Here is an 18,796-nt window from a genome sequence, read left to right as displayed (position 1 = left end):
GAAAAGCCCATCTTTCCCACAGATATTTGATGCCAGCCTTGTTCAAGCCTGAGTCTCCTGCCCTCGCCAGTTTGGGTCAGTGGATAGAGCATCTGCCCTTGGACTGAAGGGTCCTGGGTTTGATTCCAGTCAAGGGCACGTACCTCTGTTGGGGCTGCAGGCTCGATCCGGGCACTAGTCAGGGCAAGTGTGAGACACAACGAACCAATGTGTCTCTCTCACATAGATGTTTCTTTCTCTCCCCCTCCCTTCCACTCTCTCTAAAAAAAAGTCAATTGAAAAAATCCTCACGTGAGGCTTAATAACAACAACAAAATAAAGATCAAGTCTCCATAAATAAGTAGATCTCTTTCTAGGAGTTCTTTTCTGTTCCATTGACCCTACAAAAATTGCAGTGTCTTAACTATAATAGCTTTATCAGTCCTGATAACTGATAATGCTAATACTTCCAATTTGTTCTTCTTCAAGAGTTTCTTGGCTATACTTGAACCTTCGGCTTTTCCACATATATTTCAGAATCAGCTTAGCTAACTGCATAAGTAAAATCAGTTGGCATTTTGATAGAAATTGTACTAAGTCTAAAATTAAATTTGGAAGGAACAGACATCTTTATGATACTGAGTGCTCCAATCCATGAACATGGTATCACTCTCTATCTATTTAAGACTTACTTAGTATTTTTCAATAAATTGTATCATTTTCTACAGAAAGGTATTATAAATCTTCTGTTGGCTTTATTCCCAGGTACATCACTGTTTTTAACTTTTTATTTGTAAATAATTTCTAAGAAAAATTGCAAGAATAAGAACTGTACAAAGAATACACATATATCCTTTGCCCAGATTCATATATTGTTAACATTTTGCCCTACTGCTTTAGCATTTATACTCATCTCTCTCTCCCTTTCTCTTTCCGTGTATCTACTTAAATGCAAGTTGAATATGTCATGGCCTGTTATTTTACATAACCACTGTAGAGTTATCAACTTCAGTAAATATTACATTGATACAATAACTACTTTTATCTAATATACTGCCAATATTTTAATTTTGTCAATTGATGCAATAATATCCTTTTTTAAAAAAATATGTATTTCTATTGATTTCAGAAAGAGGAAGAGAGAGGGAGAGAGAAACATCAATGATGATGAGAATCATCGATCAGCTGCCTCCTGCAGCCCCCTACTGGGGATCAAGCCCACAACCCAGGCATGTGCCCTGACAGGGAATTGAACCCTGACCTCCTGGTTCATAGGTCAACATTCAAGCACTGAGCCATGCTGGCCAGACCAATAATACCGTTTAGAGCAGTGGTCACCAACCTTTCGGACCTCATGGACCACTGTTTGGCAACCACTGCTTTAGAATAACTTTTGCCCTCCAGTACGTAATCTAGTTTAAGATCAGATAGTGCATTTAGTTGTCATATCTCTTTAGTCTTCTTTAAACTAGAACATTTTTGCAACCTCTCTTGTCTTTTATGATATTGACTTTTTGAAGAATATAATGCCACTTATTTTTTAAAATGAATGCTTCTTACTTTGGATTCAACTGATGTGTCCTTATGATTAGATTCAGGTTATTTCCAGCTAGAATATAAAATATTATGTCCACAGTGTATCACACCTGGAAGCACATGATGTCCATCTGTACTTACTGGAAATATTAATTTTGATCATCCAATTATGATATTATCAGATTTACCCACTGTATAATTACATTTCTTTCCCTTGCAACTAATATACAATCAGTACAAAGACACTTAAGGACCATTATTATATTTTTACTATGGAACTTTCAAATATATTCAAAAATATAGAAAATAGTATAAGCTCCCTTGTTTATTTAACAATTCAATAATTATCAACATTTTGAGTGATTATCAGAAAGCACATATCAGAGGTCATAAAATTTCACATGTAAATATGCATCTTTAACTTTTACATAGCTATGTCATAATTACAACTAAGAATATTCATAATAATTCCTCTATATTATTCAGTATCTACTCATATTCAAAGTTTTATAACTATTTCATGTCCCATATTGCTTCAGAAAGCCTTATTTCTTTGCCTCCAGTCTAGCTGGCTTGATTCCCAGTAGGATAAAGGACATCTTTCTCCTCATTCAGAGTCTCAGGCATGGCTGAAAGAAAGGCAAAGGCAGCCGCTCCTCTTAACCTGAACCCTGGGTCTGTACGCTAAGGAACTCCTCCATCTCTAAAACATTAGAACTGGGAGGAGGGAGAGATCCTCAGTACATAGATAGAAGGACAAAAAGAAGAAAGGAAGGAAGGAAAGACCCCAAATTCCTCAGTACATAGTTGGCTAAAAAACTTACTAATGTAGAGATAACCTATACTACAATTTACCAAAATTCTCTGGTACCTGAAAATCAGAATAAAGGTGATAAATTTTTAAACTACTTTATGATGTTTTTAAAACATATTTTTATTGATTTGAGAGAGGAAGGGGGAGGGAGAGAGAGATACAAACATCATGATGAGAGAGAAGCATCGATTGGCTGCTCCCTGCACGCCTCACACTGGAGATTGAACCCACAACCCGGGCATGTGCTATGTCTGGGAATCAAACCCTGACCTTCTGGTTTATAGGTCGAGATCCAACCACTGAGCCACGCCAGCCAGGCTATTTTAAAAAAGAAAATCACTTTAAAAAACTATACAAACTATTTTAAAGTTCATTTGGAAAAATAAGCATTCAAGAATAACCAGGAAAATTCTGAAAAAGAATCTAAATGAAGCAGGAACTAGCCTTCCCAATATTAAAACATTTTAGAAAACTAGAGTATTTAAAATAGCTTGTACTGGTACTTGAAAAGACAGACTAAGTAACAGAATTAAAAAGTCAAGAATCAACCCCTCTACATACAAGAATCCTATATAATAAAGGCTTAATATGCTAATTGTCCAGTTGTCAGGTCAACCAATCAAAGTGTAATATGCTAATGATATGCTAAGGCCACTCAACCGCTAGCTATGATGTTCACCGACCACCAGGGGGCAGATGCTCTGACTGGTAGGTTAGCTTGCTGCTGGGGTCCGGCCTATTGGGACTGAGCCAGACAGGCCGGACACACCCTGGAGCCCTCCCGCAGTCCCTCCTGGCTGGCCAACCTCCCACGTCCTTCCCTGACCCCGATCGTGCACCGGTGGGGTCCCTCGGCCTGGCCTGTGCCATCTCACAATCCAGGACCCCTCAGGGGATATCATAGAGCCAGTTTTGGCCCAGTCTCGCAGGCCAGGCCGAGGGATCCCACTGGTGCACGAATTCGTGCACTGGGCCTCTAGTTCAATATATGATAGAGGTGGGATTTCTAACAGGAAGGAAAAGATCACTAGTCAGTCAACAGTGCAGGGACAACTATAAAACCAACCAACTGAACCAAAATGAAGTGGGTTTCCTAACTCAATTCCTATGCCAAAATAATGTGCAAAATAGTATTTCATCTCAAAAGGATGAAAAAATCTGAGATTCAAAGAAAATTCCAAAACAAAAATACTAGGTGAATACTTACCAATAAAAAAAATATTTTTTAAAAGATGTTTTTATTGATTTGAGAGACAGAGAAGGGAGAGAGAGAAAGAAGGGAGAGAAGGAGAGAGAGAGAAACATTGATAAGAGAGAAACATCAATTGGCTGCCTTCTGCATAAGCCCCACTGGGGATCAAGTCCCCAACTTGGGCATGTGCCCTTACCAGAATTGAACCAGCAACCTCTCTGATGCACGGGTCAATACTCAACCAACTGAGCCACACTAGCCAGGGCCCAATTTTAAAAAATCTTGGCCCTGGCAGGTTTGCTTAGTGGTTAGAGTGAAGACCGAAGGGTCTCGGGTTCAATTCCTGGTCAAGGGCACACCTCAGTTGCAGTTTTGGGGCGTATGTGAGAGGCAACCAGTTGATGTGCCTCTCTCACATAGATGTTTCTCTCTGTCTGTCTTTCTTTCTCTCTTACGCCCCCCTCCTCCCTCCCTTCCACTCTCTCTCTAAAGATCAATGGGAAAAATATCCTTGGGTGGGGATTGAAAAATAAAAATACAAATCTTGGTTTAAGATGGCCTTATAGGTTTGCACAAAAACACAAAAGCCTTAAAAGAAAAGACTGATAACTATGACACAATAAAAACACATTCTACATGATAAATTACATAATCAAAGTCAAGATACAGCTAACTGAGAAAAATATTTGTGATACATAACATAGAACAATTTTTTTTTAAATAGAGCTCTCAGAGATCAATCAAAAACTTTATTGTGTAAGCCAGGCAAAGAAAAAGATACAAAGATGGCTTTAAACCAGAATTTCTCAATTTCTGTACTACTGGCATTTTGAACTAGATAATTCTTTGTTATAGGGGGCTACCTTGCCCATTATAGGGTATTTACCAGCTTCCTGGACTCCAACTATTAGACTCCAGCCTCAATTTTGGCAATCAAAAATGTTCCCAGCCCTGGCCGGTGTGGCTCAGTTGTTTGGGGATTGTCCTTTGCACCTAGAGGTAACCAGACTGGTTCCTGATCAGGGTACATGCCCAAGTTGTAGGCTCAATCCCCAGGGGGAGACATACAGGAGGCAGCTGATCAATATTTCTTTCTCTCCCTTCCTCTCTCTCTAAAATAAATAAATAAATCCTATACAATAAAAGCCTAACATGCAAATTGTCCCCTCAACCGGGAGTTTGACCAGGGGGCGGGGCCGGCCGGCCAACCACCTGTGGCCCCTCCTCCCCACCGGCCCTACCCCTGCCGTCAGCGGTGGCAGGCAGCTGGGGGAAGGGAGGTCCCAGCCGGCAGCGGCTAGGGACCCTACCCGTGCATGAATTTCATGCACTGGGCCCCTAGTAAATAAATAAATAAATAAATAAATAAATAAATAAATAAATAAATAAATGTTCCTAGATATTTTCAAATGTCCTATGGGGTTCAAAAGTGCTCTTTTGAGGACCTACTGCTTTAAACATATCAAAGATTCTCATCCTTACTCATGATTCAAATTTTTACTATAATGAGGTTCCATTTTTTCTCTAGATTTTTATGATCAAAACAAACATTTTTATTATCAAGCATTTTTCTGTTTGCCCATGTGTTGGATTAGGACATCTCATTCATCCTTTTGTGGCGGCATGCAACCTTTTTAGAGGGCTATTAGTATTAGCTATCAAAATTTAAAGTGCATATATTTTTTGATCCAGCAACCTTACTTCCAGGAACTTCTCATGTGGATATACTCAAATATGTGCAAAGAGGTGAATATGTGAATAATCATTATAACAAAGATGGTGTAACAAAAAACTAGAAATGATCTGATATCCAATGATGGATCTAGTTAAATATATTATGGTACATCAATAGAATACTATGTAACCATGAAAAGGAAAGAAGAGTCTGGCTGGTGTTGCTCAGTGGTTGAGCATCGGTCTATAAACCAGATCATGGTCCGATTCCTAGTCAGGGCACATACCCAGGTTGTGGGCTCAATCCCCAGTGGGGGGCCTGCAGAAGGCAACCAATTGACAATTCTCTCTCATCGTTGATGTTTCTATCTCTCCCTCTCCATTCCTCTCTCTAAAATCAATAAAAATATATTTTTTAAAAAAGGAAAGAAGAGTTATATGTATTGAAAATGTGTGTCTAAGACATATAGGTACAAATAGCAAGGCCCAGAAGAGAGTTTGCTACCATTAAAAGTTGTGTATGCAACGCAATCTATAGAGGATGCATTATAGAACAGTACACTTAAAACTTATCCTATATAATAAAAGGCTAATGTGCAAATTGACCAAACAGTGGAGTGACCAGTTGCTATGATGCATACTGACCACCAGGGGGCAATCGCTCAACACAGGAGCTGCCCCCTGGTGGTCAGTGCACTCCCACAGGGGGAGCGCCACTCAGCCAGAAGCCTGGCTCAAAGCTGGCGAGCGCAGCGGTGGTGGCAGGACCCTCTCCCACCTCCATGGCAGTCAGACATCCCCCAGGGGTCCCAGACCGGGCTGAGGGACCCCCCCCCCCAGTGCACGAATTTCATGCACTGGGCCTCTAGTATAATCTTAACCAATGTCAACCCAATAAATTTAATAATTTTAAAAAATGTGGTATGTGTGTGTGTGTTTAGGGTAATATACAAAATCCTATCCTACTCTATATAATAAAAGGGTAATATGCAAATCGACTGAACGGCGGAACGACCAATCGCGACCAATCGCTATGACGCACACTGACCACCAGGGGGTAGATGCTCAAAGCAGGACCTGCCCAGCCAGAAGCTGGACTAATGGCTGGAGAGCACAGCGGTGGTGGGAGCTTCTCCTGCCTCCGGGGCGCTAAGAATGTCCAACTGCCGATTAAAGGGGGTGAGGGGGTGGGGAGTGGGCCTAAGCTGTCAGTTGGGACATCCCCCCAGGGTTCCTGGATGCAAAAGGGCAGGGGGGGGGGGCTGAGGAACCCCCTCCCCCCCCATGCACCAGGTCTCTAGTATATTTATAAATGCACAGAATATTTTTGGGAAAATACCAGAGAGTAACAGAATTGTTAGTTAAGGATGACAAAAAACTCACTTTTGAGCTGTTTAAATCTTTTGGCCATGTGTTTGCATGTTTCAAGCGAATTACATAATAGACATGCTACTTAGCTCAATGCACCCATACTTTATAGAAACAAAGCAGAATGGTGGGTTGCCAGGCGCTGGGGAAGGGGGGAAACTGTTTAAACGGGTATTGAGTTTTCTAAGTTGAAAAAGTTCTAAAGATTGGTTGCACAACACTATGAATATACTTTTTGTATATGATGTTGTTAATCCTCACCCGAGATATTTTTCCATTGATTTTTAGAGAGAGTGGAAGGGAGTAGAGACAGAGAGAAAGGAGCAGATTGGTTGCCTCCTCTACGAGCCCCTACAAGGTCAGGGGTCCCAACCTGCAACTGAAGTACAAGCCCTTAACTGAAATCGAAAACGGGATCCTTCAGTCCACGGTGGGACGATCAATCCACTGAGACAAACCGGCTAGGGCTGAATATACTTACTACTGATCTACACACTTAAAAATGGTTAAGATGGCAAATTTTATTGTGTATTTTACCACAATTAAAATCTTTTTAAAGCGAAAAAAAAATCCCCGGACAAAAATATCTGTAAGATTAGTTTTATTTGTTACTAATTTGAAAATCACTTTTTAAATATTCCATTATTTTATTATTCCAGAATTGAGCGTTCTGCCCAAGAGAACAACGCATTGGGCGCACAAGTGTGCCAGTGACCTTTCACCTAGAACTTTCATGCCTTCAGCTATAGCTCAAGCCAAGATGGGGCCGGCCCTACGGGCGGCGGGTAACCCAATCAGGACCCTTAACCTCCAGAAGAAGTTTATATATGGCTGCCACCCTGAAGTATACAACTTTCGGTTACTTTTCAAGCGTTATCGCAATTCTAGGAACACTGCGTCCAGCGCAATCCAGCATTCCGGAGCGGGACGGGCAGCTTCGTAAACCCTCCCACCGCCGCGGCCGCCGCCGGGCCCTCGGGCCATCCACTCAGGCGCACTCCGCGCGGCCCGGTCTTTCCCCGCGGCTCCCCATCCCCTTACCCGGTATTGGGTAACATGACTTTCGCCGTTCGGAATCGGGGGCGACAGCAACGGCAGCGAGTATGTAGTGACAGGCTGTCCTTTCCTCCGCATTTAGTCCCGCCCCAGACCCCGCCCCGAGGCCCCGCCCCGAGGTCTGCGAGGACGGGGTACTGGAAGCCGGACGTTGCTGAGTGCGCTTGCGCACGCAGTAGGCCCTCCCGGCGCTCGGCGCTGGTTACCACTTCCCCTTACCTGGCCCTGGAAACCCGCTCTCTGCGCAAGCGCCGTGGGAGACCACTCTGCCCCGCCCCTCTCGCGGGCTCTACAGTGACAATCGGTCTCCAGCCCGCGCGCGTAGATCGCTGGGCGCGTCACCTGCTGCGTACGCCTTTTCACGGCCCATTATGGATTCCTGGTCACGGGGCTGCGTTCCTTTGCCAGCGGGGTCTCCGTTTGAGTCGTGCTTTAGGACCTTGACTCTGCCCTGGGAATGCTTTGCCTCTCGGACTTACCTCCTGCCATGTGCAAACCTGGGCGACTGTCCGGCTGCCCATCCTCCCTCGGAGGCTGCCCTCAGGAACGATTTTCCTCGCAGATACTTTAGGCCCGAAGCCGACGAGTGTCGCATGTGGACTCCCACGGAATCTGGACTGAAGCCGGTCTGACCTCGCGGGGCTGTAGATGGCACTGGTGGGGGGGCAGCTTCTGGACCAGAGCTCTTTGCAATAGTCACACCAAAGAATTCAGTTACTCTGACTTTTTTACTCTTAGCCGATATCTAATCGAGGCAATCTCCAAACCCAGTGACGCAATAAGGTTAATTCTGTGACCCAATATTGTTTTGTTAGTACATCTTGGACATGACTCAGCTACCCTAATGAACTAAAGACTGGCATATATTTAGGTAGACTTGAAGAAATTGCTTTGTATTGTGAAATGGTAGAACAGGATGATCAAGTTCTTTCTGGGCCTAGTTAGAGAAACCAGCCTGGAGACTCCCTGAAAGAGCTCTATTTACTCATTTATATCACATGCTAGTCCCCTATAGACATTTGAATTTACAATCCATGATATGGTGTTTAGATGCTCGGGAGGAATTTTCTTATTCAACAGATATTAGCTCCTGCTATGTGCTGGTCACTGGAGCTACAGGCAGGGCAAAAAAGACAAAGGTCTCTGTCTATGTGGGAGGAATGAGGAGTAGCCAATGTGTACTTTAGACTATCCTATATCCTATATAATAAAAGCCTAATATGCAAATTGACCAAATGGTGAAACAACTGTCAAACGACCGGTCGCTATGACACACACTGACCACCAGGGGGAAGATGCTCAATGCAGGAGCTGCCCCCAGCCTGCAGGCCCCAGGCCAGCCAAGGCAGGTGCAAGCAGACGCCCCCGCCCCCCGCCATTGCCCCACAGAGGGAGGTGACTGGGTGGCACCAGGCTGGCCAAGGCAAGTGCCAGCAGGGGCCCCCCAATCACCCACCGGTCTCCCCACAGATTAGCCTTGATCACTGGCCAGGCCTAGGGACCCTACCTGTGCACAAATTTCATGCACTGGGCCTATAGTTGTAAATATGAAGTGTTTTAGAAAGATTATTGATAGGGACTGTCATTAAAAAAAACTATACTCAAGAAAATGAGTATAGCATGGAGAAAATATTTTCAAATCAAATATCTGATAAAGTCTAGTATCCAGAATATATAAAGAACTCTTAACTCAGCAACAAAGAGATGAACCCAATCGAAAAATGAGCAAAGGATCTGAGTAGACCTTTCTCCAAAAAAGTCATACAAATGGCCAGCAAGTACATTAAAAGATGCTCAACATCATTAATTATTAGGGAAATTCAAATCAAATTCAAAATGAGATTTCACTTTACACCCAGTATGATAGTTATAATACAAAAAAAAAAAAAAAGGAAAATAAGTGTTGGCCAGGATGTAGAGAAATTGTAACCTTCTTACATGGCTGATGGGGATGTAAAATGGCACAGCCACTTTGGAAAACAGCTTTGCAATTCCTCAAAAAGTTAAACATCTGTTACCAGCTACTGGATAGTCTACATGCAATTACATTTTTAAATGCACACCCGAGAAATGAAAACATTCAAAATAACCACCAGATGGCACTGTTATTTAAATATTCAAAATATAATACCACAAAATGTTAATTAACAAAATTTTGATAAATTATAACCTGATTTGGATTAAGGCAAAAATAGCATGAGGTCTCTGTAGGACTCCCATAAAAGGGAAATAAAAAGAGGTATACATTTGAAATTCCTTAAAACTGCATCATTAAAATAGTACATGATACTCTACTTCATTTTTATATTATTTAAATTATCACGCCGAAACCGGTTTGGCTCAGTGGATAGAGCGTCGGCCTGCGGACTGAAAGGTCCCAGGTTCGATTCCGGTCAAGGGCATGTACCTGGGTTGCGGGCACATCCCCAGTGGGGGGTGTGCAGGAGGCGGCTGATCGATGTTTCTCTCTCATCGATGTTTCTGACTATCTCTCTCCCTTCCTCTCTGTAAAAAATCAATAAAATATATTTTTAAAAAAATATCATAAAATAGTCAAGCTTGTCTTCACTTTGTGACTCCTAAAGTCTATTAAGTTTAACTCTCCAATATTAAAGAGTAATTCTCAGATACATAGGAAATTGAAAATGCCAGCTTAAATTGAAAAAACAAAAGTTAAAACATTGAAAACTTTAATATTAAATTATCACAAAAGGACTCTTGTAGAAGAAAAAGACTCTTCATACCCTGGCCCCTTGTATAAAAATCTACTTTTTAAGTGTATAATGAAGTAACATTCACATTTGTTGACCATAACCCACGTAAGGAAGTACATTTTTATCCAGACCCAAAATCCAGTTTTCTATTCTATTTTAATCTCTTATATCTTATCCTGTTCTTTTTAAATTGATCATAACCTAGTAAATTATTTTGATGACTCATTAATGGTTCGTAACCTACCCTTTGGAAAGTATTGCTTTAGCCCAGCTGGCTTGGCTCAATAGTTAAGCATCCACCTATGAACCAGGAGGGGGCATGCAGGAGGCAGCCAATCAGTGATTCTCATCATTGATGTTTCTCTCCTCTCTGAAATCAATAAAATTATATTTCAAACAAATAAACATTGCTTCAGTGTGTTGTAATTTTTGAACTTGTCTTTTAAGATATCTTAGCCCTCTCCAGTCAAATATAAAATTACTAATTAATGGTCAGAGGTCAATAGGATGTGACTAAGAGCAGGTGGAGGCTTTCAATGGCTTTGAATGTCAGGGATCTCAAAACTTTCCATTTCCTTCATCCACAAAACAGCCCACCCTAGTTCAGAAGCTTAAATGGGGAAATCCTCAGGATTTAGAGGGTATGACAGTTGTTTCTGATAATGTACCAAATCTTCCTCATAGGACTCCTAGTTTGCCTTTTGTTGCTCAATGAATTATTGCCAGTCATTATTTAATAACTATTGGATACGAACCTCACTGCTGTATTTTAATGTCTACATATATCTGGTAATACATCATTCCAACAATCTAGAGTTAATCATTGTTAACAGTTTGGCATATATCCTTTAAGATTTTGACATTTTTATATAGATGTTGATCATTTTTAAAGCATAGGGGAGATATCTATAATAATAAAAGCATAATATGCTAGACTGGACATCCTTCCGGACAACCTTCTGGATGAAGCCAGGGCTGCGAGGGAAGCCTGGGTCCCGGGTGCCTACCAGCAGCCAGAGGAAAGCCCGGGTTTCAGGTGCCTGCCGGTGGCCAGAGGGAAGCCCAGGTCCTGGGTGCCAGAGAGAAGTGGGTGCTGGCAACTGGGGGAAGGCCTACTCTTGCACGAATTCTGTGCATTGGGCCTCTAGTCTATATAATAAAAGCCTAAGCAACCGTTATGGCGGAATGACCAGAACAACTGGTCACTATGATGTGCACTGACCACCAGGGGGCAGACACTCAATGCAGGAGCTGCCCCCTGGTCGTCAATGCGCTCCCACAGGGGGAGCGCTACTCAGCCAAAAGCCGGACTCATGGCTGTTGAGTGCAGCAGCAGTGGTAGGAGCCTCTCCCACCTCTGCAGCAGCACTAAGGAGCAGGGGAGTGGGCCTAAGCTGCAGGCAGACATCCCTCAAGGGGTCCCGGACTGTGAGAGGGCACAGGCCAGGCTGGGGGGAACCTCAGTGCACAAATTTCATGCACTGGGCCTCTAGTATACTATGTTGTTTTGGAACTGCTTTTATTTTACTTTGCTTCATAGACATCTTCACAAGTTTACACCTAAAAGTTTATCTTAACGATAGGTGCATAGTTTTCTTTTATAGGAATGTACTCCATATTAATTTTACCATTGTCATATTTGATGGACATTTAAGGTATTTTAAAATTATCTTTATGATAAACAACATTGCAATAAAAGTGTTTGTGCATATATCACTCTTTGCTAATCATATTACATTTCCTTAGAATATGTTCCGGGTTTGCTCAGTAGATATACACATTGAATACCCTTTAGCTAAAGATTGTGCTAATTTACACCAAGATTTCTCAACCTTGCGATTATTGACCTTTTGGGTTGGATAATCCTTTGTTGTAGGAGTCTAAAAGTGTACCGTAGTGTGTTTAGCAGCATTCCTGGACTGTATCCACTATATGCTATTATTTATTTATTTATTTATTTATTTATTTATTTATTCATTCATTCATTCATTCATTTATTTGCCTTGTTAATCCTCATCCAAGGATATTTTTTCATTGATTTTTAGGGAGAGTGGGAGAGAAAGGAAAAGACAGATAGAAACATTAATGTGAGAGAAACACATGGAATGGTTGCCTCCTGCACGTGCCCTGACCAGGGCTGGGGCCGGGGAGGAGCCGGCAACCAAGTTATGTGCCCTTGACCGGAACTGAACCCTTTGGTCTGCAGGTCGACACTCTATCCATCAACCCAAACCAACTAGGGCTCCACTATATGATATTATTCCCCTCTCCTAGTTTTGTTGTTCAGTGTGGTAAAATATACATAACATAAAATTTACCATTTTAACTATTTGTAAGGGTATATTTCAGTAGCATTGAGTACATTCACACTGTTGTGTAACCAACACTATCATCTATCTCCATGCCTTCCAGTTTTAACAACTAAAAATGTCTCCAAAAATACTAAATGTTCCCTGGAGGGCAAAATTGTCCTGGTTGTTTACACCATCACAGAGTTGAATGAGAAAGCCAAAATGTCAATATCATTAAAAAAGGAGGAGGAGGAGAAGGAGCAGGAGGAGGAGGAGGAGGCTGGGAGGAGGGGCTAAGGATCTGCAATAGATTAAAGGAGACTAAAAAGACATTACAATTAAATGCAACACATGATCTTGTACTGGATCCTGTATAGAAAAAAAATTGGTATGTTAACACAATCAACAAATTGGAATATTTACTAAATTAAAATATTGTGTCAATGATAAATTTCCTGAATTTGATAACTGTAATGTGGTTATGTAAAAGAATGTCTGGTTTCTTAGTATGAATATTAAGGGGTAAAAGGAAGTGAATATGTACCAACTCTCAAAAGTGTGTGTGTGTGTGTGTGTGTGTGTGTGTGTGTGTGTGTGTGTGTGTGTGTAGAGGGAGAGAGGGTGCTAAAACAGGTGCTTTTGGGTAAAGATATACGAAATCTTTAATTATTACAATTCTTCTGTAAACTTGAATTCAAACTAAAAAGTTTTGTTTTAAGTGAATGAGAATGCTTATTGCTGAGACTATAGATTGTCTGCTCATGCTTTTCAACTCTGGTTCCCTGCTAATTTTGTTCATCAATGCTTCAGAAAAGGTAACCATAACTACGGCTCCAGATAACATATTAATTAGTCTAGGTCAGTGGATCTCAAACTTCAGTGTCATCTGAAGAGCTTTGCAAAAAATGGATTAATGGGCCTGACCTCTGGAGTTTCTGGTTCACTAGGTCCTGGACAATACAGTTGAAGAATTTGTATTTCCAACAAGTTTCCAGGTATTGTGAATGCTGTTGGTTGGGGCACAAAAAGGTGTTGGCCAGAAGTACCCAGCCTTGCTTACAAATTGGAATCAATTAGGGATCTTTAAAAAATTCTGATGCCTGGATCTTACTTCCAGGCATTCTAATTAAATAGGAAGTAAACTCCCAGGTATTTCTAAGACTCAGCCAAGATGGAGAATCACTGATCTTGGTCAATGTCATCTCATTCCCCTTGTCAATGCCTTGTTCAGAAGTGGGTGTATTATCCAGTGTGACAAATGCTGGGAAAAGTTTTCTTACTTCTAAGAAAGACCACAGAATTGTCACTTGTAGATGTTATTTCTGTATATGATGCTTGGAACTGCTGCATCTATTCTGCAACTATAAGAGGAAGTAGCTTTCCCCTTTCCTATAGCTCTTTCAAAGGTAAACTTTCTCCTAGAATATACATGAAGGAAAGGTTGGGGTTGGGGGCAGTTGTCTCAGAACCCTCCTGCTAGTTTTCTAATACACTCACTGCTCCAAGGTACACTGTGGGTTTTCTTCACTTTGAGGCTGGCCATATCTTAGAATTCCAGGAAACATTTCCCTCAGTAGACAAACCAATCCCTTGCATGAGGGCTCGCAGGAGTGTGGGTGTGTGGATCATGCTACGTTTCCCTTTTTTGCTCTGTTGGTTCATTTACTGCACCATTTCCACACAACTCTTTGCCAATGAGATGAGTTGAAGCTTACAAAAGTGAATTAGTATACATCACTGATTTTTAATCATTGTGCTGCAAGAACTTTTAAAACATACAATACCTGACTATTTATGCCGGGAGCTGGTCCATCCTTGCTGTTTCAAGGGACCTGGCATATATGGCGTACTGTTCTTAATATGTTTGCTCACCTTCTTGGCACTATGTGTTTTAACCAAGGTCACCTCTCTGAGAAAGGTTGTTTCCCCAGGTAGGGGTTTTCCCCTGAAGTTAGGGAGGGAATAAAACCCCTTAACTAAGTGCCAGGCGGGTAATTAATCACTTTAACTACGAACAATCATGCTTAAGCTACATAATCTTTACTCCCTGGAATGGAGATAAGAAACGCCCTAACCTTTGGAATAGAGATTGATAGGATTGGAATCAACTGGTATAAATACAGATGTAACAAGACAACAAGACACAGAACTTAGAAGACAGAACCTAGACACAGAACCTAGACACAGAACCTACACAGAACCTAGAGACAGAACCTAGTGAGAGAACCGAACCAGAACTTGGCTGGAGATTGTGGCTAGAGATCCTGGCAAGGCTGCTGATCAACTGAACGCTGTCTCCATGTCATTCCTTCTTCGCCGACTCCGTCTACACCTTTGGGGACCCCTGGACCTGCTGGGGTTGGACCCCAGCATATTTAGTTAGGGGCACTGACCTCTTTTCCCTTAGATTGTCAAATAAAAAAATGACAACAGTCAGCACAATAGCTGCCTAGTGTGAATTAATCAAAATTATACCTCTTTTTGTTGTTGGATGAACAAAAATATATTTCTGTTATGCCACAGAGTTTTAATTATTAGTTATGTGTGCCATGGGATGAAAAAGGCTGAAAATCACTGCTATAGCTATAAAAAATTAACTTTATATGACAACTGCTATGTGAGAGACTACTATTTGCCTACCCATTATACATTCTTCACTTCTTACCAACATCTATTATTAGAGGTGGCACTATGCCCAGTAAAAACACTGCATCTCCCAGCCTTTCTTGCAACTAGGAGTGACCATGTGACCAAATTATGGCTCTTGAGACATAAGTGGAAGATTTTGGACTTCTAGGGAAGCTTCTTTAGAAAAGCTTCTAACCATTTTGTGAGCTTAAGAATTAAAGCCATAAAAAAAATGAAAGCCATATGCTCACATAATGGAACAAAAAGCGATTGGCATCTTTGATGAATATGGAATGTCATAACAACACTGAAACCACTACTTCTAGAATTTTGCATGAAATAAAATTTTACCTAATTTAAGGCACTATTATTTTTAGTTTTCTGTTATATGTATCACAATCTAACTCTTAATGATACTCAAGGCAAAAGTATAAAAAATTATATAAACCATTGCAGGGGTCCCTCCTGAACATAATACCCAAATCTCTACTTTGCTCTGGCTTCATCTGCTTTCATCTCTGCTTTCATGCCTGAGAGCATGAATTTTGTTCAAATTTCCTTCTTTAAAATGCGCTTTACTATCTCCACCCCTTTTAGGAGATCCCATGTTCCACTCACACATCGATTGGTTGCCTCCTACATGAGTCCCAACTAGGGCCCAGGCTGGGGAGGAGCCTGCAATGAAGGTTAAGTGCCCCTGACCCAAAATGAACCTGGAATGCTTTGGTCCGAAGGCCTGATGCTCTTTTCACTGAGCCAAATCACCTAAGGCTCAATTATTCATTCTATTTAGACTATGGCTTTAGCAAGAGAGTCCAAGGTGGGTGTGGTTGCTAAGCCCAGTGCCCTTGGACATATTTCCACCTAATTCTTCCTGGTGTCCTCACTTAATAGTAACTTTTATGTCAAATACACCCACATCACCCAAAGTCAGGCATTAATTCTGAGACACAGTAGTCCACTTTGAGTACATGAACTCTTTCCATGCTAAGAAAGAAACATTTGACTCTTCTATCATCGACGTAGCCTCCTCTGCTCACTATAAAAATAGCATTTTAGCCCCAGCTGGTTTGGCTCAGTGGATAGAGCATTGGCCTGTGGACTGAAGGATCCCGGGTTCGAGTCCAGTCAAGGGCATATGCTGGGTGTGGGCTGGATCCCCAGTAGGGGGCGTGCAGAAAGCCAGCCAATCAATGATTCTCTCTCATCGATGTTTCTATCTCTCCCTCTCCCTTCCCCTCTGAAATCAATAAAAATATATTTAAAGAAATAAAGAAATAATTAAAATAAGTAAAAGTAGCATTTTATTTTGCAGGACAATGTCAGTCTTCTTTTATCTTCTAGCTTTCAAACTGTTCCTACCACCAGGCATTTTTTAAAAAGAATTTTAAAAAGGGCATTCAAAGTTAGCTTAAGAATCAGGTCCATGATTGAGCCATCTCTTAATGGCCACTACTTTGCTATACAAAGATCAGGCTTTGGAATTACCCCCATGTCTTTACTCTGTGCCAAATTATTCTTGAAGGTGTCATCCTCCTACTAACCTCTCCTAAATTAAATGTTATTGTTGAAAGTATTACAGATGTCCCCTGTCTTTCCCCACTAAATTAAATTTTTGATTAAGGTTTCAGACTCCCACTGCTCTCGTTGGAGAGGCTACATAAAGACTTAGGATCCTCTGACACAGTAATCCTCTACCTCCATGAGTAAGGAATGGGGTAGGAATGGGGAGGAGATGTGCTTTTCTAGTTAAATTAATAACATATCCTCACAGAGAAATGTTCCAGATTGTTCTTTAGCTTTGTTTTTCTGTGACTGACCTTTTGCTTATTTGCCTGTTCAAGGTTAGATATTTGCCTTCCCTGTGGGCTCATCAGTTATGGTAAACATATTTTAGAACCATATTGGGGAGGGATAATAGCTCTATCCATTTGTCTGTCAACGCCGGAACCTTTCCACTGACTTTGTAGACTATGATCTGCTTTTGGCGTAAGGCTATTGTTTCAACAAAGGACAAATAAGGAAAAAGAAAATAAATATACCCTAACCAATATATTTGGCTCCTTGTTAAGTACTTATGTCAAAAAATTTAGAGGGAAGGTTTGAATTAGTGACCACAGTGAAGGCTTTGTTCTAACTGTAAAATAAAATTTATAAAAATAAATAAATAAGTACATAAAAATAAAATATATTTTTTAAAAATCCCCACTTAATTAGAGTAATGAGTTTCAATCTCTTCCAATCCAGTTTTTAAATGCTGTAGAGGAGTAGTGCTATAGCTACAGAGTTTTCTGGGGAAAAATTTTTAATTCATTGAAGTTTCATTTAGAAAAATAACAGAATATATAAAGACTTAGGAAACAGATAACCCATTATCCTTTCTAAAAAGAAAATCTTAAGGATATAATTTTGCCTACTGGAAGGTGAATTTTAAAAACAACAATATTGTCAATGAGAACTCCCCTAAACTAATAATTATATCTAAAAATATGAATATTTATAAAATTTAATGTGATAGTTATAATTTTTGATAGAAAATTTACATAATGTGAAACTAATACTCAGACAAAATTGAAAATAAAGGAGAGAGTCATCAGAGTTGTTGTGAGGGCTAATTTTTTATTTCTCAGAGTGGAGTCAATAAATATCTTGTACATTTTTGCTCCTGAAGTTGATGATTTATGTATGTTATTTAACACTTAAAGATAATTATTAGTGGAATCAACAGTAGATCTTCTAATTTACCAGAGAAAGTTGCTATAATTCTGATACTAAACTTTAAAAAGTAGAAAGGAGTTCTGCTGAGCTGTAAAGAAAGGAAAAGTTTTAAAGGAGGAAAAGGGGCAAAAAAAGGTAATTATTAGTAAAAGATGCATTGTCTCAGGCTGGGTCACTCTCTTAAGGGGAACGGAAAGGTTTTATCTGGTAACTAGAGGCCTGGTGGACGAAATTTATGCATGGGTAGAATCCCTAGGTCTGGCCGGCGATCAGAGCTGATCGGGGCCTTCAGGCTGCCGGCTGGGGCCTTCCTTCATTCCACACCACCCCCTGGTGGTCAGCGCACATAATAGCAAGCGATTGAACTCCTGGTCTCCTGGTTGAACTCCCGAGGGGACACTTTGCATATTAGCCTTTTATATATATAGACTAGAGGCCCGGTGCACAAAAATTTGTGCGCTTGGGGGGGGGCCCTCAGCCCAGCCTGTGCCCTCTCGCAGTCTGGGACACCTCAGGGGATGACCACCTGCTGGCTTAGGCCCGCTCCCCGGGGGATTGAGCCTAAGATGGCAATCAGACATCCCTCTGGCAGCCCGGCAGCCCTCGGGGTATGTCCAATTACCAGCAGGGAGCAGGCCTAAGCTGCAGTCGGACATCCTTAGCGCTGCTGAGGAGGCAGGAGAGGCTCCCACCACCACCGCTATACTGGAAGCCATCAGCCTGGCTTGTGGCTGAACAGAGCTCCTCCCATGTGAGAGCACCCTGACCACCAGAGGGCAGCTCCTGCATTGAGTGTCTGCCCCCTGGTGGTCTGTGTGTGTCATAG

The 18,796-nt window shown here is 41.3% G+C and overlaps 1 protein-coding gene across 1 annotated transcript in view; it reads right to left on the bottom strand.

Annotated features, from left to right (window-relative positions):
- Positions 1–7,749, bottom strand: part of HSDL2 (hydroxysteroid dehydrogenase like 2) — a 49,606-nt gene extending 41,857 nt beyond the window's left edge. The window contains exon 1 of the mRNA XM_059657664.1: positions 7,605–7,749. Coding sequence (XP_059513647.1) covers positions 7,605–7,621 — 17 coding nt within the window. The 5' untranslated portion in view covers positions 7,622–7,749. The remainder of the gene's footprint in view (positions 1–7,604) is intronic.
- Positions 7,750–18,796: the final 11,047 nt, after the last annotated feature.

The sequence above is a fragment of the Myotis daubentonii genome, chromosome 11 (assembly GCF_963259705.1).
Source record: "Myotis daubentonii chromosome 11, mMyoDau2.1, whole genome shotgun sequence".
NCBI lineage: Eukaryota > Metazoa > Chordata > Mammalia > Chiroptera > Vespertilionidae > Myotis > Myotis daubentonii.
This window is presented reverse-complemented; position numbering and strand designations above follow the sequence as displayed.